Here is a 27479-nt window from a genome sequence, read left to right as displayed (position 1 = left end):
TCTCTCTCTCTCTGTTTCTCCTTCTCGCTCTCTCTCTGTTTCTCTTTCCCTCTCACTCTGTCTCTCCCTCCCTCTTTCTTTTTCTCTCTCTCTTTGTCTCTCTCTTTCTCCCTCTCTCACCCCCTCACCCTCTCTCTTTGTCTCTTTCTCCCTCTCTCACCCCCCTCACCCTCTCTCTCTCTCTGTCCATCGCTGGATTTATCCCTTCATCCCTGATCTCTCTTCATCCGCTCCAATCCTCATCTGTTCCTCACAGGAGAGAGAGTGTGTGAGAGAGAGATATAGAGAGAGAGACAGAGAGAGCAAGAGGGTGGAATATCCATTCTGTGTGTGACAGGAAAACTGAATTTAAAAAACTGAAAGTCTAGTAACAGAAGAGGGGTAAACATATGACAACCAAACGGAGGGACCCTGAAAAGTGAGAACAGGTTAAGAAACCCACTGGTGAACTTCCTGATTTGGTGAGTGGGCAGACATATTTTCTTTTACACCTCAATTGTTGTTTTTGTTTGTTTATAGTCTTTGATTGGATATGTGAATAGATGTGTAAGTGAAACACCCTGGTCACAGTAGTGCTGTATGGAGCTCTTGGTTGAAACAGATTTGTACATTTTTGTCATTTAGCAGACACTCTTATCCAGAGCGACTTACAGGAGCAATTTGGGTTAAGTGCCTTGCTCAAGGGCACATCGGCATATTATTTTAACCAATTTGGCTCGGGGATTAAAACCTGTGACCTTTTGGTTACTGGACCAATGCTCTTAACCTTTTACTGCAGTGGGCTAAATCCGGGTCACCCAGAGTGATTCTTGGTAGCCTTAAACAAATCTACTTTGAAACAAAAGCATACATCTCACACACACAAGGTTTTTAAAAAAATAAGACACCTGCACCATGTCAGATATAGAGTTGAAATGTATTACATTTAGAGTTTGCATCCCAATATTACGTCACAGAAGACTGAAACGTAGCAGCACTGTTTGACGTAGAAACACAGGATTGTCATCCGTTTTTTTTTTTACAACATAATCTTTATTAATGATGAAATGATGAAAAATATGAATAACATTCCACCCAGGAGGCCAAAGAGGGCGCTTTTGGTAATTGACTGTAGGAAAGGGCTACCCGCTAGGCTACCAGCTGCCTGCTGCCGCCAGATTAGTTTGTGGGAGTGTAGAAGTACTTTTAGTTCTGGATTGAGTGTGTCCTGATTTTCTCATATAATCAGAGTGAGTGGGGTCTGTGGGATAAGTATCCATTTCATTTGATAGCACTATGACGAGGGTGCCGTTTAATGGCGACAAAGAACAAACAGTTCATCAATACTGTAAAATCGATGAATTTTCTCTCTACAACATGGAAGTGAATTTAATTTAAGAAGTATGGAAGCATGGTCAATTCCTTTGAGATTACATGGAAAAAGAACATTAACTTGGATTGGATATATTTATTGAATGTTTTACATTTTTATCATAACAAGGATTTGCATATGATGTATATATTATAAGGCATGTAATATTACTATTGCACTACTAATGCCCTACTTTGCTTACAGATAATCTTAAAGGAAAACATTCATTGTATCTTCTAAGTGGATTTTTCCCATTGACAGACCGTTTACACATGCAGCTTAATTCTCATATTTTTTCCACTAATTGGTCTTGACCAATCACATCAGACCTTTTCACCTCAAATCTTTTTCAGGGCTGATGTGATTGGGCAAAATATCAATTAGTGGGAAAACAAAATCCGAATTGGGCTAACGCAGTCCATTTGAATGATCACATCATTTGTTTAAGTGTTTTTAAAAAAACACTCTCTGATACATCCATTTTGGAATACATTTGATTCTCTGCCAGTGGTATCACTAGTGTTGTGGGTGTCTAGCTGGCATAGGTGCTGAAATGTGGTACTTTGTGTTAGACCCTTTCATAGCACGGAAACACCGTTCAAGGCGTTGTCGTTCAAATCAAAACTGAAGTGTTTTGCTACAAATTGGAAACAGTTCTTCAGTCCCATTCTCAGAAAAGCCTGTTTTAGTGCTAAATTCTCACTAAGGGATGGCCACCGGTCACCGTTTTTCAATCTGCCTAATAGTATGTGACACAATACTAATGGCGTGTCAATAGTGAAAAGGTGAAACCTTTACAGCGAGAAAACAAGATCGACTTACACATCCCTACAGTCACTAGCTCTAGTTCATTCCCCATTTCATACAGAAATCACCTCTCTCACCCTATCCTAGATTTTAACCACCCCATTCTCTCCCTTCTCCCTCCCTCTTATCCACCACCACCAGTTTGCCCCTCCCTCTCTCATCTCTCTATCACGCCCCTCTCTCTCTCTCCACCTCTTATCCAGATGCAAAGAGCAGTCAGTAATCGGATGAGAGCAGATTTGATTCAAAAGGCTTCCTTTAAAATCTCAGCCACTAGGATTTAAACTCACTCTCTCCTGCGTCGCCTCTACACACAGCCCCACCCCCATTCTCTCTCTCTCTTTCTCCCACCCCCCCCCTCTCTCTGTGTTAATGCACTCCACTCTGCTACAACCTCTAGCAGGCATTTAATCACATGCAACAATGGCAGGCCAGGGTCTCAGGGACAGGATGGCAAAAGGGCAATAGCACAGTTGAAACACTTTTTTAAAAACGGTCCCGTTTTATTGGGTTAGTACTATTTATAAATGTAATTTTCTCAGGGAACCAAATCTATGGCCTAAATCAGATGAAGGCTAGATAAGGTGACCATTGTGGATACTACTCCCTTTAGGTGAGGGAGCAGGACACCTATGAGCGCAGCTAACCTCAGATGGATGCAATCGCCTTAGGGTTAATTGTTTTAGGCATTTCTATATTTAGATGTACGATTTACAGTGTTTTCATACATGCATGTACCCTACAGTCCTAGACAGATAGGAACAGCAAGGAACAACAGAAAGGGAATATCTTTCTCTCTCTCTGACTCACTGCCTCTCCTCTCTCCCTCTACCTTTCTCCTCAAACAAATGAGAGGCAAATTAATTTGGTAATGAGATTTGACAGAGACACTTTAGACAAATAGAGAGAGCGAGAGATTGAAGCAAAGAAACAGAAAGACATCAAAGCCAGGGATATAAGGCTATTCTTCTCCTGGTAGTTTTCAAGGTAAGATCGAGTACGATCCGAATAATTCAATCTGTCACAAATATTACAAAAACGTGTTATTAGATGTGTGGATGTTAGGTGAAATGTTATGTTATGTGATTATCATGTTTAGAGAGTTTTAAAGTAAGGGTTATCTTCTGATTTGATAGAGAATAGTCTGATACCATTGCCAGTTTAAAAGTTCCTTATTTGGTAATGTGACAGAGATACTTGAGAAAGTTGATTCCGACTTTTTGTCTTTACTGTATAGTGGGCCTAAACTTAGAATATTTTGGTCTGTGAGAAAACTACTCAGTCCTCATTGATTCAGTCGACATGATTAACTGCATCATTAGAGCGTTGTGAAGTGATATCAATGGAATCACAAAAACACAAGTGCTTTCCGGGCTGACGTAAGATTGGAAAGCTTTCAAAGTATATGGCACTAAAGTGTATTGAGATAGAAAAGGGGTGAGTAAATACGGTGTTCGCTTAGCTAGTATAAGCATGAGGAGAGATGTCAAACAAGAAAAGTGTCAGCATTAAGATGACACACCATACAGGTTTGAGTTTACAATCAGGGTGGGAAAGTGTGTTCATGTATATGCCGTATGTGTCATATTAACTAGTTCATGTAGTTGCACGCTTGTATGTGTGTGTGTGTGTGTGTGTGTGTGTGTGCATATGCATATCTGTGCAAGTGAGCTTGTTTGACTATGGGTGTGGGTTTGTGAGTTTATGGGTATTAGTGTGAGTGTATGGGTATTAGTGTGTGTGTGTGTGTGTGTGTGTGTGTGTGTGTGTGTGTGTGTGTGTGTGTGTGTGTGTGTGTGTGTGTGTGTGTATGTGTGTCTGTGTTTGTGAGGGTTTGCAAAGCAGTTGAGGGAGGTTTGAATTGCAAAACAGTAGCTAAACAACAAAGAAAGGGTAGACCTTGATCTAAAAAGCTGGTAACATGCATATATATATATATCATGTGTTGCTGTGTACAGGTACAAGACATTGACATTACAGTGAGAAGAATGGATAATTAACTGATCAAATACCATTTTCCATTTTTTTCCCCTCTCTTCCCCAGGATTACGTCTGCTCACCTGATTTCACTTCCTGTCTCCATCGGTGACAACGCCTACCAACCGTTGCCATGGGCGAAATGGAGGAGCTGAGAAAGGAGGCGGACAACCTCAAAGATCAGATCACTGTCAGTTATCAACCAATAATTAAGATCACATTATTGGTCAATTGCACACAGCATCCAACCAAATTTTGACTTCCGCTTTTAAGTCAACCCCTCCCAAAGACACACATATACAGTACATATACAGGTTTTGGAGAGTTCCGGGCGCTGCCACACTGGGCGCACGGGGAGCTGTTGTTGTGTGGGGGCTATGCTCCTTTCCCAAGAGCACCACGGCAGGCAATGGCATTTAGGATTTGATACCAGCAACCCTCTATTTGCCAGCTCACTTCCCGCCCATTTTCTTCCCGTCAGACCCAGGATTCGAACTGGCAGCCCTCCGGATGCTGAGTCTCCTTTCTAACCGCTAGGCAATAATCAATCACTTGTGTGAATAGAATGCCTCTGTGTTCCTTGGATCTCATATGCTAGTACTTTATTAAACTATTTGCATTTTGCTGAACATTTTACCAAGATCATCAACCATAAACTGAACAAGAATCATCATCCTATAGACCACCAAAGGCCACGTATAGACCACAAAAACCCTAATTAGAACTGGGCAAAAGAGATTTTACCTCAGGGCAGTGAAGTTACTCATAATATGTCTAGGTAATAGGAATGTGAAACTTTGTTTTTGTGCTTTAATTTCACCTTTTGTTGTTTTTCTAATTTCTACATGTTTTTAAAAAACATTTCTTAAGGACTCTTGGAAAACTTTCCCTTGGGCTAAAAGAGATTATAATACAATAATATAACATCCTAACTGTTCTGATTCTCCTTACGGTCCAGAGAGGAATCACTGTCCTTCTCCATATAGGTGTTCATAACACCACAGTCATATCTATGACAACCGCTATGACCATACATCCCCACCCCTGACCGCTCTGTTCGTCCAAAGGCAGGAGGAGAAGGTGTAAACAGCAGTTTTGTAAAATGCAATACGTTTTCTTCTGAGACCAGGTTGCAGCAGCAGCAGCACACCTTGAAAATTACAATCGTTATGACAGTGGTTTTAGCCATATTTAAGTGGACCATAGTTATTATAACCATAACTTAACCATACACAACCATCACTCTACAGGAGGCCCGAAAGGTAGTGCAGGACACCACCCTGCAGGAGGCGGTTGCTGGGACGACGCTGGTGGGGCGTGTCCAGCTGAAGACCAGGAAGACGCTGAGGGGTCACCTGGCCAAGATCTATGCCATGCACTGGGGCACTGACACCAAGTAAACACACATATACCCACACAAACAGGCACACAAACGTACACACAGGCATGCATACACACAAACTGGACCACTAGCTCAAAGTGGACAATGACCCTTCAAAGACTTCTAGCCTGCACTCTTTTCCTGAGGATTTCTTGTCGAGTCGTTCAAGTATTCATTTAAGTATTCATTCAATCGTTCAATAATTTATGTTAGCTCTATCATTAGCCATTATAGCAATATATATATTAATCTGCTCATCCGTTCATTCAAACATATTGCTGTGACAAATACTGCCATAGTTTAAAACAGGCGTCACGTGGTGCTCTGCGTTTATTGGTTAATTGGATTGGTGTGGCAATCCCATCCCTTGTTTTAATTGGATGAATTAGTGGAGCCAGGAAACACTAACTGACTGTCTGGCAACACTTTAAACCAACATTACCCCTGAATCAATTAATTATTGCTGATACTATAACTTGAATGTGCACTAACCAACATTTTACCCTTCATGTTGTTTTCTCTCCTTCTTACCTCTCCCTATATTCTCATTTCATCTTATCTCTTCTCTTTTCTCAGTTGTAGCAAGTTAGTAAGCTTATTAGCTTCTCCTGGGTTTACAATACTTGGGGTGTCCTACATTTAGTGGGTCTAAAAGACAGCTTTTACTAACTTAACCAGTGCTGGGCTTAGAGGTTTTGTTACAATGCCTCTCTCGGTCTTAACACAATACAATACAACTTTATTGTCCCTCAAAGGGGAACTTATTTGGCAACTGTGAACACTGAACAGACAAAATATTCACACACACTCCTCCATAGTGGCTAGACATAACTACATAGTACACTATATCATCATTCTCATCACCAGCATCATCATTTGTGCCGGGAAACACCTGGCAATAGGAAAAAGTGCAGTAGCATTAGTCAGTTACCATGTCATGGCTTTTTAGATCAGTCATAGTGAAGACGTGTTGCCATTGAGACAGAATAGTCTCTGTATCTATTATCGATCTGTCTGTCTATTTACCTTGAGCTGCTGGATCTTTTACTGTACGCTGTCTCTCTCTCCCGCTGTCTGTTTCTGTCTGTCTCTACTCCTGCCTTGTTCTCTCTACCAGGTTGTGTGTCAGTGCCTCTCAAGATGGAAAGCTGATAGTGTGGGACACCCTGACCACAAACAAGGTATGGCGGACTGCGGCTGGGTTTACAGTCTGGGGAGTTTCGGTCATGGGACATTGTTTTTGCTTGAATATGGCATGTAATGACAATATACTGTAATATCAACCATATCCTGTAATATCAACCATATACCGTAATATCAAGTGCTCACATTGACATATGTGCGTTCACACACACACACTGGTCCACGTGAGGAATCACTGTGCTTCTCCGCTCAGGTGAACGCCATCCCTCTGAAGTCCTCGTGGGTGATGACGTGTGCCTACGCGCCCTCAGGGAACATGGTGGCGTGTGGCGGTCTCGACAACATGTGCTCCATCTACAACCTCAAGGGCAAGGACGGCAACGTCAAGGTCATGCGTGAGCTGGCCGCACACACAGGTACCGCACTCATTAAGGCAGCATTACTGGCAACACGTTTAACGATGAGTCATTTCGATCAAACTCGACCTAAGAACATACGAGGTAGTATTTATATAGTCTATCCAATACAGCAATCTCTCATGCTTGTGTTTATCTGATGGTGTTCTCTCTTATTGCCCAGGTTACCTGTCCTGCTGTCGTTTCCTTAACGACAGTGAGATCATCACCAGCTCTGGCGACTGCACCTGGTAAGATCATAGAGATGGGAGTCTCTATGAGTCTTGTGTGCAATAAGGGGTTACAATGACTGACCAGAGATCAGTCCAATCTGTTAATGTTACCATATCATTCTAATTCTATGGCTTATACTGCACCCTTCATTTGATCTGCATAGTCTTATCTATTACTTAAACATTGTCCTAAACATTGGGGCGGCAGGTAGCCTAGTGGTTAGAGCGTTGGGCCAGTAACCAAAAGGTTGCTAGATTGAATCCTCGAGCTGACAAGGTAACATCTGAACAAGGCAGTTAACCCACTGTTCCTAGGCCGTCATTGTAAATAAGAATTTGTTCTTAACTGACTTGCCTGGTTAAATTATATTTTTAACCCTCTCTTCTTTGGCCATGTCCCTGCCGTCTTCTTTGCCCACCTCTATACCTATCCTCTCCTCCTATTCCGTCCAAACGTTATAGTATTCTATGGGACATTGAGACAGGGACAGAGAAGACCATCTTCGCGGGCCACTTGGGTGACTGCATGTCCCTGGCCGTGTCCCCCGACTTCAAGATGTTCATCTCGGGGGCGTGTGACTTCACGGCCAAACTGTGGGACATCAGGGAAGCCACCTGCAGACAGACGTTCAGTGGCCACGAGAGTGACATCAACGCCATCGGGGTGAGAAACCCCAGCATTTGTGTTTATTGATAGTTTAGTATTCTGATAGTCAGATGCATTGCACCCAGCAGTTCACGTGGAGAAAGACTTCCAAGTTGACAAATTTAAGGAATATAATTTTAACTTAAAAAATGAATTTGATGCAACCGTTTGCTCAAAGAGTTGATTTGTTTAATGAGGTGAACAAAAGCCTACACCCGCCCTGTAGCTCTCCAGACCACCAGAGAGACCACTACTTTGACCACGTCCTCTCCACTCTGTCCAGTTCTTCCCCAATGGTAATGCGGTTATAACGGGCTCAGACGATGCCACCTGTAAGCTGTATGACCTGCGGGCAGATCAGGAGCTCATCACCTACCAGGACTCGGGCATCATGTGTGGGGTGACCTCCCTCGCCGCGTCCCTCTCCGGCCGACTTCTCCTGGCCGGATACGATGATTTCAACGTCAACATCTGGGACATGCTTAAAGCCGAGAGAGTGGGTGAGTACGCAGGGGGAGAGAGAGAGGGTGACTGGAGGCAGAAAGAGAGGGAGACAGTGTGGGTAAGTAGAGGGGATGGTGAGAAGAGAAAGGAGAATGCGAGTGGGATGAAGGGAGAAAGAGGGAGAGAATGTGGATGCAATGTAGGCAAACAATATTTGCATCCATTCTATACTGATGTAATTGTCTTCATGGCTCAGGAGTGCTGGCTGGTCATGACAACAGGGTGAGCTGCATCGGAGTATCCTCGGACGGAATGGCATGCTGCACAGGATCCTGGGACAGCTTCCTGAAGATATGGAACTGAGCCAGTCCTCTAGAGAACAGAGAACGAAAGACTAAGAGGAGATAGAGGAAGGGTATCATGAAAAACTGGTAGATTGAAGAGGGGGGACTAGGAAGTCGTGGGTTAAAGGTTATTTTTTATTGTGCCAAGTCTTATTTCGATTTGAGAGGATTATGATGAGAAAGTCTCGTCCTACTTCTAACTCAAGTTTAGAGTTTGGCGGGTGGGGGACTTTCGTAGAAAAACATCAATGAATGACTGATTTGTCAAGGTTAAAAACTGAATTCTAGCATTATAGAAAATGCAGGAAAATATTAATGTCAAAAGAGCAGTTGCCAAAATGGAAACCGTAGAGACTTGGATGAAGGTTTTTTTTTTTTATTTTTTTTTAATAACCACTGATAGACTGTAGGTTTACAATAACTAGGTTGTTACATACTTTTATATTCGAGGAGAGTTTAAATGTTTTGTCAGAGGATGAATGTGTAAGCATTAAAGTTTGTGTCGAACAGATGTTTGGGTGTTGGTTAGAATTCCCTTGTTAGTTCCGTTTTTTTCCCCTTATATTTTTACGGTCACATTTGAATGCAGATTTCTACATTAGTGTGTGTCTGAAAGTTGATGCATGTACGTGTTTATTAGGATATGTTTACCATGAGTTGGGGTCTAACCTTTTGGCCTACTTCCCAATGGCTGGACAGATGGGATGATAGATCTTATGGTGGACTGACAAAAAAAAAAAAGGCAGCTGTACAAAAACCACAACATTTCACATTTGTCAGAGGACTGGAGGAAACTTGCCTGGTTGTGTATATCTAAGTGACGGTAACGGCTACACATGTGGTTTGTTTTACCACCTGTTGTGCAAGAGAAACATAACAGCGACTCTGTACAGCACAATATCTCAATGTGAAGTGGCTACGTCTTTCCAATGGCATCACACACAAGTGACAAGTTGGATAGCCTTTCTATACCATCAGAGCAGACTGTGCATATAGTAAATCATTCACTTAAATTTGTCAAGCCCTTTTCTTAAGGTGCTAAGTAAAGACATACCTTTCGACTAATAAACATGTACCTCCCCTTATAGGTGTATTTCAGTTAACACAAAAATAGATTTAAAGCAAATTTATTTACATAAAAGGACAGGATAGCAAATACAATGATACAGACACTTGAAATAAAGACAAATCATATCGATGGCACTTCCAAAAACAATGTACACATAATTTGTTAGCAGTTTGAAAAAGTCAGTTAAAAAGAGTCTGTACACTTTAAAAAGGCTCGTTATTAGACAGCTAGAAAAATGGCAAGATTCTATACACTGGCTAGTTAGTGTTTGTGAATGTTCCTCTGCAACATCCATCTATCGATTCTCCTTGTCCATGGCCACAGTCAGGACTCTCCGGTCCATCTGACCCAGCCTCTGTCTGTCTGGGGTGGACACCTTCAGCTTCATCTGATGGGCAGGGAAGGAAGAGAGAGACAGAACCTTTCAGTTAGACCAGAGGTTTAAAAACAGTTGATTGTTCATTTTCCCCTGACCCACCAAATAGAGCAATCCTGTTCCTTAGGCTTTAGTGTGCAGACATGAAAGAATGAGATGGCAAGAGTGAGATAGATGCAAGCACATATGCAGATAGTTCCCTGAGGGAAAAGTGTGTGTACATTAGGGCTGGCACAATTACCGTATAACAGACAGTTATGGATAACAGTCATGAAAATAAAATACATTTCTCTTCAAAAAACATTTGTATTATTTTGAAACGAATAGCTGACTGAAGACGGGACTGCCAGGCAGTTGAGTCAGTTTCCGAAGTAACATGGGCTCTTTACAACGTGATGAAACTGTTTCTCCTTGCTGAAACAAGCAAGGTCTTGTAGCACAGAGAATGGGCTTGCAACCTCTGACCCCGGCAATTTGACTGTTGAACCAATTGTTAAATACACAACGGCTGCCTGGTATTGTGATGCAATAATTTCCATAGCAATGTAGAATGATCATTCTAATTATGTTAACAGATGTCACCATTTAGTTGAATGTATTTTTTTTGTTATGTCAGTTGATTCAACAAATCACAGCACATATTGGTGGGTACACTCGCAATGGGGTTCCCACTAGTTGGGCCAGTGGCAAAGTCAAAATGGTTTAAAAAAAAACAACATTTTGCTATTTGGTCTTAAGGCCAGGAACCACAGGATTTTTGCTTCTATCTTTCAAATTATCTGATTGTGATATTTTGCAACTTCCATAAAATGTACAAAAATCTAAGTATACAAATAAAGTATCATTTTATCCCAACGCCGTCAACTACACCTACCATAAACATCGTTCTTGACAGCATGTTTCATGTAGAACTTCAACCACTATTTTTTTATTTATTCAAAAGCGTGTTGTTTTCTGGAGCACATTTGTTAGCTATTCCATACTATATCCTTTGTAGACGTAATTCTGAAAGATTAGTCATTTCCTGACATGCGATTGGTTACTGGCATCTAAAAAAGGCCCTTTCCAGCTACCGGATTGAAAATGTGCTGAGACATTTGAACTAAACAAAATCTCCTGCAAAGAATCAATGTAAAACGAGACAAAAATGAGAATCGGAAGATGATAACTACAGTATGTGAATAAAAATAGCCAATCTCAGTTAGCCAATGTTAGCCAATCTCAGTTAGCCAATGTTAGCCAATCTCAGTTAGCCAATGTTAGCCAATCTCAGTTAGCCAATGTTAGCCAATCTCAGTTAGCCAATCTCAGTTAGCCAATCTCAGTTAGCCAATCTCAGTTAGCCAATCTCAGTTAGCCAATCTCAGTTAGCCAATGTTAGCCAATCTCAGTTAGCCAATGTTAGCCAATCTCAGTTAGCCAATGTTAGCCAATCTCAGTTAGCCAATGTTAGCCAATCTCAGTTAGCCAATGTTAGCCAATCTCAGTTAGCCAATGCGAGAAAAGCAGTGAATGAAAGAAAATAATTCTGAGCCGCCGATCGAGGCAGTACAGGTAGAGGAGGTATCCCACAGCAGTGCGTTGAGATGAAGACAACTACTGTAGCAGCAGTCAACCAGACAGCCAACAGTGGCTTTTATTTCACGTCTCAAATAAACCAACGTGTACATTATTTGATTTGCCACAAGTGCCTAAACACTGGACTGAAAATCCAGACTTCAGTCATTATAAAATGTGATCTTGATGCATTTAGGAGTGTTTACGCTTCCTGAACAAATTGTGGCTTGACGGCACTTTGGTGACACTGGAGCAATCAGAGGAGTTGTGAGAGCTGATGCCGCTTCAATGTGTGCCAAGAGTAGGCACAGGGCCCATGACACAGTCAAGCGTCAGAAATAACTCAGAGGACCTTACATGTGGCAGGCATAGCTGATAAATTATCTGCACAGAAGTGATCTATGAATAAGAGTTTAATTAATGTGACAAATGGTCATATTTATGGAAAGCACATTTTAACTGCATTAGCATATCTTTATCAGCCATTTTCTTAAAATGACATGTTCCTGGTGCGCCAATTAATTTCTCTGTCTTAGACTTCTACAGAGGCTTTTTAATGTGTAACTATATACACAATAATATATTGTATTTATGTTTTCTTTCAGCTGGTAAAGTTTGTCTGATGAGTAAAGAAAGAAAATAATCCCTATTAACTGTGCAACTGTGTTGCCTAGCCTTAAGGTAAGCAGTGTGGGTAAGGTTTGGTTTCAAATAAAAGACCATTTTGAAAACCGCTTGCCCAGATAGTGACGATCTCACAACGGCCGCATCCAACCATTGTTGACTTGAATGGGGACTCCCACAATGGCCCTATTCAAATGATTATAACGATGACCAATAACCATCATCTGAAATTCCATGACTGTCACAGCCCTAGTGTACACCAGATATATACCTGTGTTGCTTGCTCCCGGGGGGAGTTGGTCTCCTTGAGCATCTGCAGAGGGGATCGGCCTTCAGCCACGAGTGCCTTGTCTGCCACACGGGAGAGGTGAGAGAGTTAAAAATAAAAAGGGGGTGGGGGGGTAACTGCTAAAAATGATCAACAAAGACACCCACGTACCTCTCTGCTTCTGTTTGACCGACTGCCCCTTGTTCTCATTGGCTGAATTCTTGTTTTCAACCTGGACGGAGAGTGGTGAAGAGGACGAGCCCCCCTTGCCTCCTCTACCTCTGGCCCTCACCCCTGTGGCCCCGAAGCCCTTCCCTAGCCACTGGGGCTTGAACACCACTTGACTGGGACTCTTTGTGTCGAAGGTGGGGCAGCGGATCCCAGTGGCCTGGGGCTGCTGCTGGCTCACTCTGGGGCCAGTGGTTGTGGATGGTACAACAGGCGACACTGTTACAGGCATCATTGGCTCCTGCACTGGTGTTGGGACCTCCACTTTAAGCATCTCTGTAGCAACCGTGACTTCAGTTAACTCTGTAACGGTGGGGATGGATGGTTCAGCCCTGGGAGTCAGAGGTTGTGCAGGGTCAGAGGTGACTGAGGGAAGGGCATACACGCGGTCAGGTTCCTCCTTGTGAAGGTCAGCAGCAGCATTTTCAGGGAGAGGAGATGCAGGGCTGTCGTAGTGCACCTCGGCGAAGGTCGGCGATGGGCCGACACCATCGTGGCAGGTGATCAAGCTCATACTCAGGCGCTTGTGTAGTGAAGACTCCTTGGCCTCTTCGGCTTCCTCCAGAGTCAAATCGGCTTCGACGTCTATCTGGGCTCCCCCCACGAGAACGAAGGGACTCTGGATGAGAAGCATATGACTAGCCACGCTCTGGGGAGAGGGCTGGATCATGTCACCTGAGACCTGTGATGGCTGAGGGGAGAGAAGGGGCTCGCTGGAGCCTAACTCTCCCTCTACCACTGCCTCTTCCTCCACATTGAAGTTGGGAAACCTGAAGGGCACAGGGGCAACTCTTTCTACAGAGTCACCGTGGAGGAACATGCTGAGGCGGTGGGCGAAGGAGCCAACTGTCACTGGAGAAGAAAAAAAATAAGTTTAAAATAACAACTTTGACAAAAATTCAATGCTACATCTAGTTTCAGGCAGGGGTAGCCTCTGCAGAGTCCAACAACATTCCGGTTTTCAAGGGAAATGGAAAGACTACCACTTTAGAGACATTAACAAGGCAGCATGCCTTACCCGCCCCTGGACCTAAAGGCATGCACATGCTTCTAATCCAAAACAGTTTTGACATATATTACGCCTCGAATGTTGTAAGTTTAGGTCTCCGGCAAGGGTTTTCAGCTGTTTGTACACACAAAAATTCCTGAGGCGAGCTGAAGTCCACACCCCTTCGTCAGCGATACGTCAACAGTAAGGATTCTTCAATTAAATTAAGTGTTTGTCATTCAAGAGAACTTGTTTTCATGCACATTTTTTACTTGAGAAATACTGCAAACATAATATTTAAAATTGTGTGACAAAGATCCTCTGCAAAAACTTAAAAATGTATTACAATTGAGTTCATAGATTCATTCTGACTATTGAGGAATTTATACTAGCTACGGTTTCCCAAAAGGGACAAACAGTACTTTCGCAGGCTAGTCATTCAAGCTAAGATTTATTTTTAAAGGGAGTGTATATATGCGAGGCACAGATGTTCACAGCCTTCCAGTGCTTGACTGGATAGCTTTGCCACTTGGTTAAGATACTTACCGCTCATGGAGTCCTTCATTGGGGTGCGGGTGACACCGACTGAGGGTAACCGAGGGTCGCTGGCTAGAATGGAGCATTCACTCTCCACAACTGGGACACAGGAGACAGTTCCACCCACCTGAAAGATGAATACATTATTGTTGTATGTTTGCATGCACAAAGCTGTCAAGGCAAAGGGTGGCTACTTTGAAGAATCTCAAATATATTGTTGGGGTTACTACATGATTCCATGCGTTTTTTCACAGTTGTCTTCACTATTATTCTACAATGTAGAATATAGTAAAAAATTAAGAATAATCCTGGAATGAGTAGGTTTGTCCAAACGTTTGACTGGGACAGACATTACATACACACATAGTACCAGATTAATCACATTTTACCATCTGGCAGTCCGATTTACGAATCTGGGTTTGGCGGATGCCAGGAGAACGCTACCGGCCCCAATGCAGAGTGCCAACTAGAGTTTGGTGAAGGACAAAAATGGTCCGAGGCTGTTTTCATGGTTCGGGCTAGGCCCCTTAGTTCCAACGAAGGGAAATCTTAACGCTACAGCATACAATGACATTCTAGACAATTCTGTGCTTCCAACTTTGTGGCAACAGTTTGAGAAAGGTCCATTCCTGTTAAACCCAGACCAGAAACGGGTTCCGGCACCATCTTTCGATTAGAGATCGGATCCGGAGGTACCTGCGCCGTCGCCCTCTGTTCAGTCTTCCACTCCAGTGGCTTCTACCTCGGTCTCAGATCAACGCTACCACCCTCAGACAGTGAGTCTGCCTGAGACCAGCCCATTCATCATCTACGATGGATACTACAGCTGGCTCGGGTCCATCGTGCCCCACTGCCGTTCGGTACCCGAGGGGGTTTAAGAAACCACTCGAGGAAAAAGAACAGCAAAACCTCCATAGCCATTGCACCAGCTGTCGTCACCGGCAGATCGATTGTAAGAAACATCTTGGTTCCCGCAGCAAAAACCTTGTACTGGTGCTCCAGGATAGCACAAGACATTTACAAGTCTGCTTCCTACCGATGCCGGGAGCTGAAGCTATCGTAATCCATGTGTGGGGTGAAACTACATCAGGAAGGCTAACTCGGAAATCCAGAAAATTGATTTTTTTATTTAAATAAACTTATTTCAGCACTGTAAGATAAAAATATATGCAGAGGTAGTCTGCCTGTTGGCAATGTCAGCAACCAATGCATGCTGGAGGAGCACATCTCCAAATGGAAATTTCAGCAACATGTGGTCTACTGCAGAAGAAAAAATATTTCTGACATCTGCATAGGTCTTCAGATCCAACTTGCCTTGGCCCCCCCAAGTTTAGTCTACAGTAGAGGAACGCTTGTCACCTGACAAGTATTGGCTTTTTAGACACGGTTCCTAAGCAACACTAAAAGCAAAATCATTTTGAAAACATAAAAACAAAAAGATCACGTCGACCCAGACTGGAAACTGGCTACACAAAGCTTAAGTAGGCTACCGCAAAGGGAATCTGAACGCTGTTCGTCGCTAGAAGAGCCCGGTGTTTCAGCCTACGTAAAAGGGACCCATTGTATTTCTTTGCAGCACATAAATAATTTTACATTTTCAAAATATTTTTTTATATTTTTTAAATCTAGCACAAAGGCATTTTAGAAGAATTGCCTATATAGCCAATACTGAACACGCAATTCATTCTTCATCGCGCAGACTTCTAAACTCCCGACTCCATTTAAATGCCAAGATATTTATATTTATTATACTTTTGTAATGTTTTTTGTACTTTCGTAATAATTAACAGTCTCAGGTTGGATGATCCTCGTAATGTGACGTAGAAAAATCACACAATAGCGACCCAATTATTTTTCATATTGGCATTTAATTTCTTTCACTAGCAAATGAGTGAACTGCTGGCACTTTATAGCCCTCTAACATTAGATTGAAACAATTAGGGTTTACCTTTCCACAACACAGAGTCGAAGGGATTTGTCTGTGCGTTTACGTACAGCTGACAGACGGTAAACTCAGCATCACAAACAGGAGGGGCAGACACGGGGTAGCTACATCGAATAATGATGTATTAATCTCCATGTCTGTTGACAAACTCCATACATATCTGTGCTGAAGGTCAATAAAACAGGATGTTAGATTTGCTCAGTGAACTTAGATTACAATATATAGAAAAAGAAACCCTACTCATTTCTGTGTACTTTAAAGTCAGATCTCGTACATGGACAGAGAATTGCGTAGTTGGTACGCAACAAGCGTACATGTTGGCAGGTCTGATTACCCCAGGGGTGTTGGCAGACAATGTAAGTAACTTAAAATGTCCCCGTAATTGCCCTGAATACCTCTTGATCGCAGTAATCATGTGCCTATGAACCACAGTTATACTGTTAGCACTGAGGTGGAATCCCATAGAAGGAAGTCCACTGTGTGCAGCTCCAATATAAATAACATGAGCAAGTCTACCTTCTGATAAGCTCCCCAGTAAATTATTAAAAACAACCAAGCATCCCATAAGTGCTAATAATAACAAATTAACATATTAAGCACAAGAAACAAGGTTCATGAAGTCAATAACTTGCCAACAGAGGAAGAGGACATCAATATTCTGACTATTTCTGAAAAACTCACTTGGATAATACAGCAGTAGCAATACATGGTTATGACATCTACCCAAAAAGACAAATGCCAATGGGGGCGATGTTGCGGCCTATATTCAGAACCACATTCCTGTAAAGCTTAGAGGATCTTCGGTTAAATACTGTTGAAGTAATATAGCCTCAGGTTCCTCTGCCTCACCTAAAGTCCATACTTGTGGGAAGCTGCTGTAGCCCAAGTGCTAAAAGTCAGTATCTGGATAACATGTGCAAAATGCATGATTGGATGGTTGAGGGACGAGGCAAAAGAAATGGAAAATAAGTCCCTGCTGTACAACCGATTGGCAAATGTACTACAAATTGAGAAATCATGTGACTAAAAAAAGAATATACTATGAAACAAAAATAGTATAAAGTGTTGGAGCACCAACATGAAATTTTGGGCAAAAAGGCACACATTGAATCAGGTGGCTTATTCATCAAAACCCACTGAAATTGACAACTCCATTAATGATTTTTTCATTGGCAAGATAAGCAAAGTTAGGCATGTCATGCCAGCAACAAACACTCACTACACATCTGACTAAATTACGAAAGACAAGCACTGTACTAAAGTGAGTGGGGAAGTGAAAATTGTCTATCAACAATGGCAAGCCACCAAGGTCTGACAACTTCAATGGAAAATTACTGAGGTTAATAGCTGATGATATAGCCATCCATTTTTTCTATATCTTCAATTTAAATCCTACTAGAAAGTGATTGCCCTCAGGCCTGGAGGGAAGAAAAAGTAATTCCCCTACCCAAGAATTGTAACCCCCTTTACTGGCTCAAATAGCTGAACAATCAGCTTGTTACCAACCCAGATTGGTAACAAGGACGTGTTATGGCTTTACACCCCCTGCTATATATTGTAGATAGAGTTACTTGTCTAACAGAACACTGAGTGTGTTGTTTAATTGAAGCCTCCCCAACATAATCAGGAATTCCCCAGGGCAGCTGTCTTGTCCCCCTTCACTAACGACATGCCACTGGCTTCAGACAATGCACCCATGTATGCAGAGGACTCAACACTATACACTTCAGCTACTGAAATGACTAACACTTAGTTTCAGAATGGAATAAGTTCTAAATACTTATCACAATTGGCTCAGAACAGGGCAGCATGGCCATCCCTTAAAAGTACATGGGGAGCTAACATTGATAAAATACATGTCAATCTTTCATTGTACAAAGTGGAGGACAGATTGACTTTATCACCACCTGTTTTTGTAAGAAGTGTTGACAAGCTGAATGCACCGAGCGGTCTGTTTAAACTACTAGCCCGGATACCCAAAGGTACAGACACACATACAAGCACGCACTCTACACACACGTACATTGCAATATTGTTGTATAGTGGCATTACACCATTTGTATTGTGGATATGTTGTGGTGTAATAATGTTATATGACGTACTGTTTTGTGTGTAATGTAAGTGCCTTAATGTGTTTGAAATCTAGGAAAAGTAGATGCTGCCTTGGCAGCAGCTAACAGGGATCCCTAACAAATACAAATGCCCACATGCACAAAGCAAGGTCCATAGAGAAGTGGTTTGTTGAGACCGGTGTGGAAGAACTTGACTGGCCTTCAGAGTCTTGAGCTCAACCCCATTGAAACCCTTTGGGATTAATTGGAATGCCAACTGTGAGCCAGGCTTAAATCGCCTAAGATCAGTGCCAGACCTCACTAGCTCTTGTGGCTGAATGGAAGAAAGTACCGCAGCAATATTCCAACAGCTAGTGAAAAGCCTTCCCAGAAGAGTGGAGGCTGTTAAAGCAGCACCAACACTATATTAATGCCCATGATTTTGGAATGAGAAAGTATCGTCACACTACATTGCCAAAAGTATCTCTGCCCTATCGTCTCTAGTAATCTTAGTGTTAAATCTAATAATGTTGGCACAGATGGGGGGGAAGAAAAAGTGTATTTGATGTACAATCAATTCAGGAAGTGAATCAGAATTCACTTTTATATAGAGCCCCACAGTGGTGGTGTCATAATACCCATAAAACCTAGGGGTAAAAATAAAAATTGGTTCCAATCGCTTTTCCACCTATATTTTCCTCCCCAATAGAGGATTTTAGAAGCTTACCCGAGTGACATTTTGAAAACAATGTAACTCTCGCATAAGGAAGTTTATCAATAGTCAGCTCTATTTACTCAGATTTTAAAATGCTAATTAGGATCAAAGTGGACATCATGCAAAACTACAAATCCCTACAAGCTGATACCTTTGCTAACAGGTATTGTAAATATAAAACTTGCACAACACACTTCACAGAATTGTCCCTTTAAAGAAATGTTGCCAATTTGTTCATTTGCTATTACATAACTAAATTAGTTAATCCAGAAATGATTTCCTTTGCCTAGATTCAGCACTTTTTTAAAACTAGGCGAGTCAGTTAAGACCAAACTCTTATTTTCAATGACGGCCTAGGAACCGTGAGGGGCAGAATGACAGATTTGTACCTTGTCAGCTCGGGGATTCGAACTTGCAACCTTGATTTACTAGCCCAACGCTCTAACCACTAGGCTATCCTGCAGCTACCCTATTACAGATAATCCAGGCATTTGCATTTCTTTATGGTAGTCAAATTAGTTTTTTGCAGGGGGGTAAAACCTTAAAGATGGTAAAACCTTTGGAACTATTTCCCTGGTTTTATGGGTATTACTGTGGGGCTATATTCATAAAGTACATTTACCCAGAATTAGACTTGGTGAAATGGTGCTGGCAGTTTATAGACAAAATATACAGCCAGAACAGACAGGAATTTACAGACACAGTAAACAGAACAATTACAAATGTTGGTAGTATTCTAATTGAATTCAAATGCATGATTTAAAAGTGAGTAAATAAACCATTTTCAAATGCTGGCCCTCGTCAGTTAACGTTACCTGAATGGGTGTGCGGTCAATGGCTACAGATGGAGACCGTGGGTCGACAAGCTGAGAGAGACGGTCGTGTTTGATCCGATGGCTGGGGTCATGTTTGGGCGTTGAGGCCACAGCAACCTTGCTCTCGCTGGATCCCATGAAGATAGATGGCTAATGTCCGGAGACAGAAGTTAGACAAAAGTTTACATTAAATAAATAAAGTTAAAGCGAGTGTTGTGCCATTCATTGTCTTCTATCTAGCTAACCATCTTAGCTAAAAACGCGTTCTTATTTTTTCAAGCCAGATATTAAAAAAAAAAATACAAATTTAGTCCATTTACAATTATTGTGGATAGGTTGGTAAAAAGTTAGATTGGGTCGGCAAACTTGCTCAATCTAACAAGTCACCTTAGCTAAACTAAAGCCTTCGGGTGGCTAAACTCAGTTAACAATGTTATATTAAAACTAGCTGCAAAACATGGTTCTTGCTCTTCGATTATTTATATGTGATTCACATGAATCTGCTAGGTAATAAAGTAGCTTTCAGCAAACAATGACTTACTTACCTTGCACGTTTCGCTAGAAGTGAGTGAGTGTCCTTCCACTTTTTCGCAGCAAAACATGAGGATTTAAATTGCGAAAATAATGTATTTAGCTATTTTCAAACCAGCCAATCAGTGAAGTTGGTACCTCCGCCTTCCCAACTGATTGCAACTACGATGTCTAAATTGGGCGTGGTTTGCTACTGAAAACAAATTTAAAACCTACAAACTCTGGCCTTGCATTACCGATTTGAACTTGAGCCTCTTGAATGTTGTGCAATGCAACATTATTTGAAAGCCTCATTCTTATCTCGTGAATGGAAATACGTCTGTGAAGGAGCATGTTTGGTTGTGCTATGCCCATGGAAAGAGCCCAGAGCAAAATACTGTTTATGTGCAAAACCTATAGATAAGTAAAGTTCAATGATGTATATAAACCCATAATGTTCTATACAAAGTAGTCCTTGCAGCAGATACTAGTAACTGAATTTACCATTTGCTGTTTTGTGTTGTGAAAGAAGCCATATCCTGGGTATTTTTGTTCTATTTGGGTCTACTCTACAGCAACTGGCCAAGAAAAATATTAATTTGGGAAATACTGTCAATAACCACGTTTCCACCCACAGTTTTTATGTGAGTAGAGTCATACCGAATACAAAATAGCAAGACAGCTGTGATGGAAACAGGAGTTTCGATACAATTATAAATGCATTTCCTGCTGACGGAATTTCATAGTTTGACATGATATGGTGGGATCTTGAAATGGTGGTGGAAACGCCTTTATGCGCAAATATTGATATAATAACCATAATATCGAGCCACACGATGATATGTTGTGTGGTCCTCCCACTATGACGAAGGAAAGCATGCAGTTTATTAGGCTACAGATGAAAAGGTATGATGAATATCACTGGGTGTTGAAACTGCACGGTGATCTTGATACTCCTTTCCAATAAATGTCGAGGGTCTTATTCTGGTGACATGAGCGATGCTTGACTGCGTTTGACAAACACAAATGCTCTCGCTGTTATCCATACTAATCTCATTATGTAGCCTATATTGCCTACTCGCACTGGATCTTCAAACTGTTGTCTGGAGTCCACATGCCAAGAGTAGGCACATTTGCTGCTTTTCCCAGAACTCCACATTGCTGACACAGAGGCTGCGTTTCAAACTCTCGGGCTCCGATTCAAACTCACAAAAGACACCCTCCTCCACTTACCCTCGCCTATACCCTTGGGGGAATCCCCGCGGCCATCTATGGTCCATAAGCAAGGGAAGTTGACAACGTAAACCCCACAACCCTTTTTGATCGAGTTTGCCAGTGTACAATTATGCTCACTTCGGGGCTGAAAGGCCCCATTATTTAATTCGCGATGATTGTACATCCGCTAAGAAAAGTACGGCCAAACTTAAAACCACCATTAATATGGTATTATTTAGAGTATTGCAATCTAAAACCTCAAGACCTCCTTGTTCTTGGGTATTACAGAGAATATCTTTCCGTGGATAGTGAGGCTCGTTCCTCCAAATAAAATGATAAAGAATCAAGTCAAGTGATAACGAGACATAAACCGATCTGGATAACCCTTCAGCTTTGGATAATAAAACATGACCATATAATTAAATAGCTCTCAGTAATCAGAGGTTCAATTTCTTCTTTGTTTTCTCTCTTTCAATTTCTTCTTTGTTTTCTAGGACTGTGTTTTACAGGAAGTATTTGGAATCCCAATTAAAGATAAGGTCATTTATCTTGGAATTGTTATATGCAAGGATGAAAAACAAAGGAGTGAATTAAACTCTAACCCCATTATTGAGAAAACAAAGAAGGCCATCTATCTAGATTATCATGTAATACTGTATTAAAATCTCCACCCCATATTATTTTGGCCAATGGAAATTTAGACATAATTTTCCTTATTTTCCTATCGATGTCTCTAAATAAAAGTTACTTGACTTGTTATTGGTAGCTTAAGTATTTACAACAATGAAATGAATGTGGTTGACATCCACCAATAGCCTAATCCACCTCCCTGTATTATCTGCTTCATGACTCAGTATATAACCCTTAAAATGTACTTTTAAAATAACTGCTAACCGATTGGAACCAAATGAAAGCCAAATATCATTCCCCCATTGACACTTCCAAAATGCAGTATCTGTGGAACAGGCATGAGTTTCTTAAATTAAATAAAAGTCTGCACTCTTACCCTTACAATACAAAAATATAGATTTCCTTTTCAAAATATTATGGATTCCCCTGGCATTAATAGAAAAAATAGAAATTGACATTTACTATCACAGTGACTATAAGAATCATTTTAAACTTGTATATGTTCACATGAACCGGGTTCTCACAAAATGAAACATTCTTACTAGGTGCAAATAAAACAGTCCTTTGCACCACGCAGGTGGCAGGCCTAAAGTATATTTTTATACAATTGCAAATAACATTGCACCATATAGATTGGTAAAACGAATCGCCATCAAGCTAATATTAAGTATCAGTGTGAATATACCTGCCATAAATAAAGAAGCTCACACAAATAATGCTCTTCTTTTCCCCAAGAAATACATGTTTTATCAGTTGCAAAGGGGAGCACCCCAAGGTTCAAACCTAGGCCCCACACTCTTCTCAATTTACATCAACAACATAGCTCACAGGCTGACTACACCGCTCACGTCTTGTGCGCGAGTGTTGCAAAATAAATGTAGAGATCTATATTATTCAATTATTGCACCCACACTGCTCGCTCGCGCGCGCGCGCGCCAACGAGTGTCTACGTTGCCAAGGGCTAAAATAGAAGTCAGCTCTATTTGTAACGCAGTTCGCGCTGCAAGTCTTGCCTCTTTATAGAAGCAGGTACCCACGTGCCATCTCCTCAATGGTTATACCCACGTGGGTGATTGAAAGATGAACGCAGACAGTGGCGGTAATGCACATAATTTATGAAAGTTGCCAATCGCAATATAAAGTCAAGAGAAGAAAAAGCCTGGAAGGAGGAGAGATGACTAGAAACGATTTGGTTGACCGTTTTATGTGTGGATTAATTGTCAGACTAGAGGACCTTGTGCATAAAATAACAACTCAATGTTTATATCCCAGGACAAATTAGCTAACAACAGCAAGCTAGCTAAATAGGACAAATTAGCTAGCAAGTGCAAGCTAGCTAGCTAAATTGCCATAAATGTTGAATGCTTTTCGACCTGTCCCCTCCAGGAGACTGTCAAATATGATGACACCACCACCCCAACAGGTGTTGCTGGGCAGCTTCCATGTGGTGTTCGTATTCTTCTCACTTTGCTTGGTGAGGTAGATTGCTGATATAACTTGATGACCCTTCACATACCTTACCATTTCATTGGCTCTCTTGTAGGGTGTATCCATTGTTTTCCATTGTTTTCAGTGAGAAGCAGATTCAATGCATGAGCAACACAGCCAATGGGTGTGCTGTGAGGGTAGATCTCCTCCACTTTAGACCAAGCAGCCTTCATGTTCGCAGCATTGTCTGTCACCAGTGCAAATACATTCTGTGGTCCGAGGTCATTGATGACTGCCTTCAGCTCATCTGCAATGTAGAGACCGGTGTGTCTCTTGTCCCTTGTGTCTGTGCTTTTGTAGAATACTGGTTGAAGGGTAGAGATGATGAAGTTAATTATTCCTTGCCTACGAACATTCAATCACCCATCAGAGATGATTGCAATACAGTCTGCTTTCTCTATGATTTGCTTGACCTTCACTTGAACTCTGTTGAACTTTGCATCCATCCAGCAAATGAGTAGATAAAGCATGTCTAGTTGGAGGGGTGTATGCTGGGCAAATAACATACAGAAATCTCTTCCAATACACATTGCCTGTGAGCATCAGAGGTGAACCAGTTGCATACACAGCTTGAGCAAGATATTCATCAGCATTTCTCTGACTGCGTTCCTCCACAGTCAAAAAAACCTCTAATTCCAGGAGGACTATGAGCTGTTGCCTTTGATAAGGTGTCCAATTCATCCTTTTCACCTTGAATAGAAGTAGAGGGATTTTGTCAGAGGTTGCTTGGGGTTTGTCAGAGGTTTCTGAGAGAACTTTATGCACTTGGCCAGATGCATAGTTGTTGCGTTCTTCACATATGATTTGGCACGGTATTTGCAAATGTGCACAGCTTTTCCTTCTACATTAGCTGCAGTGAAATGTCTCCACACGTGGCATTTTCCTGTAAAGATTAGAAAAATGAATGAAAAACAACCCAAATACAATTCCATGTACAGATAAATAGTTAAGCAGTTAGTTAAAACATTTATCTTACAAAGGAGTTGTTTAAAAATGAAAAAATGTATGGAAACAGGTGAATTAACTCTCCTCAGTTAGCAGGCTCAAGCAAGCTAAAACCCACATGGTAGCCAAAACTAACTAGCAGAAATTGTTAACAAGTTAGAAATGATTTAAACACACTTTGCTGAATGCTACTATTTACTAGTTAACAAAAAAGTATATATGTCATATAAAATGTATTCACCCCCCCAGTATTGTAATCAAAACTTACCAGAAAGCATGTAGTCCTTGGCTCAGACAGTGTAGAAGTGTGGGCTCAATAGCATCTCATTAGTGTGCGAGATCTTGAGAATCAGCTGTACATGTGATGGAAGAATGCACTGTACATGCAGAGGGTTGCAATTCCCATTGAATTGGGGATAGTTTAACCAAAATATGCCACAAGACATTTACATTTACATTTAAGTCATTTAGCAGACGCTCTTATCCAGAGCGACTTACAAATTGGTGCGTTCACCTTATGACATCCAAGACCTAGAATTGCCTTATGTGTATCCCACAAAAAAGGTTCAGTTATAAGCTAACTTTTTTGATGAATTTAAGCAAAATTCCTGGGCTTAATGTCCCCCATGGAAAATTTCCAGGAAAGTTCATGACCCTTTGCAACCTTAGTTCTAATTGTTTTTTTGGAGGGCCCACCAAGATTTACATGCTAAAATCATCACTGGGGATGCTCAAGGGCTAATGTGAACTCTGATAAAGGTTCTATAGTGTACTATACTTTAGGCCAATGACACACTAGAATTACCCAATGTGTCAAGTGAAAATGTGCAATGGCATAATATACCAAACATTAAGAACACCCCCTCCCCCCTTTTCTCTCAGAACAGCCTCAATTCCTTGGGGCATGGACTATACAAGGTGGCGAAAGCGTTCCACAGGAATGCTGGCCCATGTTGACTCCAATACTTCCCACAGTTGTGTGAAGTTGGCTGGATGTCATTTGGGGGGTGGACCATACTTCATACACACAGGAAACTGTTGAGCATGAAAAATACAGAAGTTTTGCAGTTCTTGACACAAACCGGTGCGCCTGGCTCCCCGTTATATACCATACCCAGTTCAAAGGTACTTAAATCTTTTGTCTTGCCCATTCACCTACTGAATGGCACACATACAAATTCCATGTCTCAAAATCCTTCTTTAACCAGTCTCTTCCACTTCATCTACACTGATTGGAAGTGGATTTAACAAGTGACATCAATAAGAGATCAGAGCATTCGTCTGGAATCACCTGGTCAGTCTATGTCATGGAATGAGCAGGTGTTTCTAATGTTCAGTACACTCAGTGTAGTACATGTAAAGACCTTAAATAGTATGTTTGGGCATATGCTGGATTTATTCCTGATCGATACGATGTGTAAAATGTCCATATTTTATTGTCCTGTTTTATCTCCTATATCCCTGGTGTATCTCTCTTACCTCCACAGCAGCATTAGCTTGCTGGAAATCTGAACCTACCCACAATTCCGCAAACCCCACTGAGATCTGACCAGGAAGGAAGGAAGAGGTAGCAATGACAGACGTGGACACCAAGTTGTCCATAACACAAAGTGGGACTAACAGATGTTGAGGTTGTGACTGTAAAGGAGGAGCAGAAAAAGGTGGGGAATAGGGATGAAAGAGGAAGACAAGAAATGCATGGGAAGAAGCAAAACACAGAACTACACCCATTCTCCCACTCCCTTTCTCCCCTACAAACTACACAGCTCTGGCGCAGGTCGTCTTTCCTACTTTTCTAAAAGGATTTGCTTTAATCTAAATGCAAGTTGAATCAGCGAAAACTATTTGCTTATGCATACTGTATATTCCTGGGGTTTGTACAAAGAAACAACATAAAAACATAAAGGGATTGGTGAGAGTTTTAATTTGGTACAAATGAATTGCGGTTGTTAATGGAAGGTGAAAGGCAAGTGTTCACGTTAGGGTCAAAGGGGGAAAAGTAGATGTCACAGTTAAAGGGAAACCATGAAAACTCCTATGACTACATACTCAAGGGTAAACACCAGGTCTGAGGTCTAATTCAAGAAGTGACTTGGAATTCAACTCATGATAATAAAAACAAAACACAAAAAACCCAGATTATATTTCCTCCCCTACCTAAATTGAAAAATGATTTGCCCCAACTGTTAAAAACATACTGTATGACTTCACTTGACAAGGGGAACTGGAAGTCTGATTCAAGAGAACAGCTATGATGATTTTCATTGGCAGATAGAAATCGTAGGCATACATTTGAACTTTTGTTTGATAATTGCCAATATTGGGCAATGCAACATACACTACATGACCAAAAGTATGTGGACACCTGCTCGTTGAACATGTCATTCCAAAATCATGGGCATTAATATGGAGTTGGCCCCCCTTTGCTGCTATAACAACCTCCACTCTTCTAGGAAGGCTTTCCACTAGATGTTGGAACATTGCTGCAGGGACTCCATTCGGCCACAAGAGCATTAGTGAAGTTGGGCACTGATGTTAGGCGATTAAGCCTGGCTGGCAGTCGGCATTCCAATTAGCCCAAAGGTGTTCGATGGGGTTGAGGTCAGGGCTCTGTGCAGGCCAGCTAAGTTATTCCACACTGATCTCAACAAACCATTACTGTATGGACCTCACTTTTTCCACAAGGGCATTGTCATGCTGAAACAGGAAAGGGCTTTCCCCAAACTGTTGCCACAAAGTTGGAAGCACATTGTATGCTGTAGCGTTAAGATTTCCTTTCACTAAGGGGCCTAGCCCA

At 41.6% G+C, this 27479-nt stretch overlaps 2 protein-coding genes across 3 annotated transcripts; one reads left to right on the top strand and one right to left on the bottom strand.

Annotated features, from left to right (window-relative positions):
- The first annotated feature begins 241 nt into the window (after nt 1-241).
- LOC115141346 (guanine nucleotide-binding protein G(I)/G(S)/G(T) subunit beta-3-like) lies at nt 242-9231 on the top strand. Of its 2 annotated transcripts, none has more exons than XM_029680121.2 (9): nt 242-461; nt 4203-4325; nt 5386-5531; nt 6634-6697; nt 6913-7075; nt 7239-7305; nt 7750-7951; nt 8217-8433; nt 8634-9231. In XM_029680121.2, exons 2-9 carry the CDS (start codon nt 4269-4271, stop codon nt 8738-8740), a joined length of 1023 nt encoding a protein of 340 aa, XP_029535981.1. In that variant the 5' UTR covers nt 242-461; nt 4203-4268; the 3' UTR covers nt 8741-9231. The 2 variants fall into 2 exon arrangements, with proteins under 2 accessions (XP_029535981.1, XP_064856206.1); XM_065000134.1 differs by lacking the exon at nt 242-461 and adding an exon at nt 3070-3145.
- Nucleotides 9232-9832: 601 nt separating this feature from the next.
- On the bottom strand, nt 9833-20545 carry LOC115141343 (cell division cycle-associated protein 3). The gene is made up of 6 exons (XM_029680113.2): nt 20440-20545; nt 19895-20044; nt 14378-14495; nt 12787-13695; nt 12619-12698; nt 9833-10178 (listed from the first exon to the last, which is right to left on the bottom strand). Exons 1-6 carry the CDS (start codon nt 20494-20496, stop codon nt 10086-10088), a joined length of 1407 nt encoding a protein of 468 aa, XP_029535973.2. The 5' UTR covers nt 20497-20545; the 3' UTR covers nt 9833-10085.
- Nucleotides 20546-27479: the final 6934 nt, after the last annotated feature.

This window comes from Oncorhynchus nerka, linkage group LG14, assembly GCF_034236695.1.
Source record: "Oncorhynchus nerka isolate Pitt River linkage group LG14, Oner_Uvic_2.0, whole genome shotgun sequence".
In the NCBI taxonomy this organism is placed as follows: domain Eukaryota; kingdom Metazoa; phylum Chordata; class Actinopteri; order Salmoniformes; family Salmonidae; genus Oncorhynchus; species Oncorhynchus nerka.
The sequence above is the reverse complement of the archived record's forward strand: the minus strand, read 5'-3'. Positions and strand labels throughout refer to the sequence as shown.

What these genes read in the sequence shown, in the direction of transcription:
- LOC115141346 (XM_029680121.2), top strand. Translation starts at nt 4,269, where the DNA reads ATGGGCGAAATGGAGGAGCTGAGAAAGGAGGCGGACAACCTCAAAGAT. An exon ending in AGCTCTGGCGACTGCACCTG is followed by an intron (nt 7,306 to 7,749) that starts GTAAGATCATAG and finishes CAAACGTTATAG; the next exon opens with TATTCTATGGGACATTGAGA. An exon ending in GCTTAAAGCCGAGAGAGTGG is followed by an intron (nt 8,434 to 8,633) that starts GTGAGTACGCAG and finishes TTCATGGCTCAG; the next exon opens with GAGTGCTGGCTGGTCATGAC.
- LOC115141343 (XM_029680113.2), bottom strand. Translation starts at nt 20,496, where the DNA reads ATGTTTTGCTGCGAAAAAGTGGAAGGACACTCACTCACTTCTAGCGAA. An exon ending in TTGACCGCACACCCATTCAG is followed by an intron (nt 14,496 to 19,894) that starts GTAACGTTAACT and finishes TTCATCTTTCAG; the next exon opens with GTGGGTGGAACTGTCTCCTG. An exon ending in CCCGGGAGCAAGCAACACAG is followed by an intron (nt 10,179 to 12,618) that starts GTATATATCTGG and finishes CCTGCCCATCAG; the next exon opens with ATGAAGCTGAAGGTGTCCAC.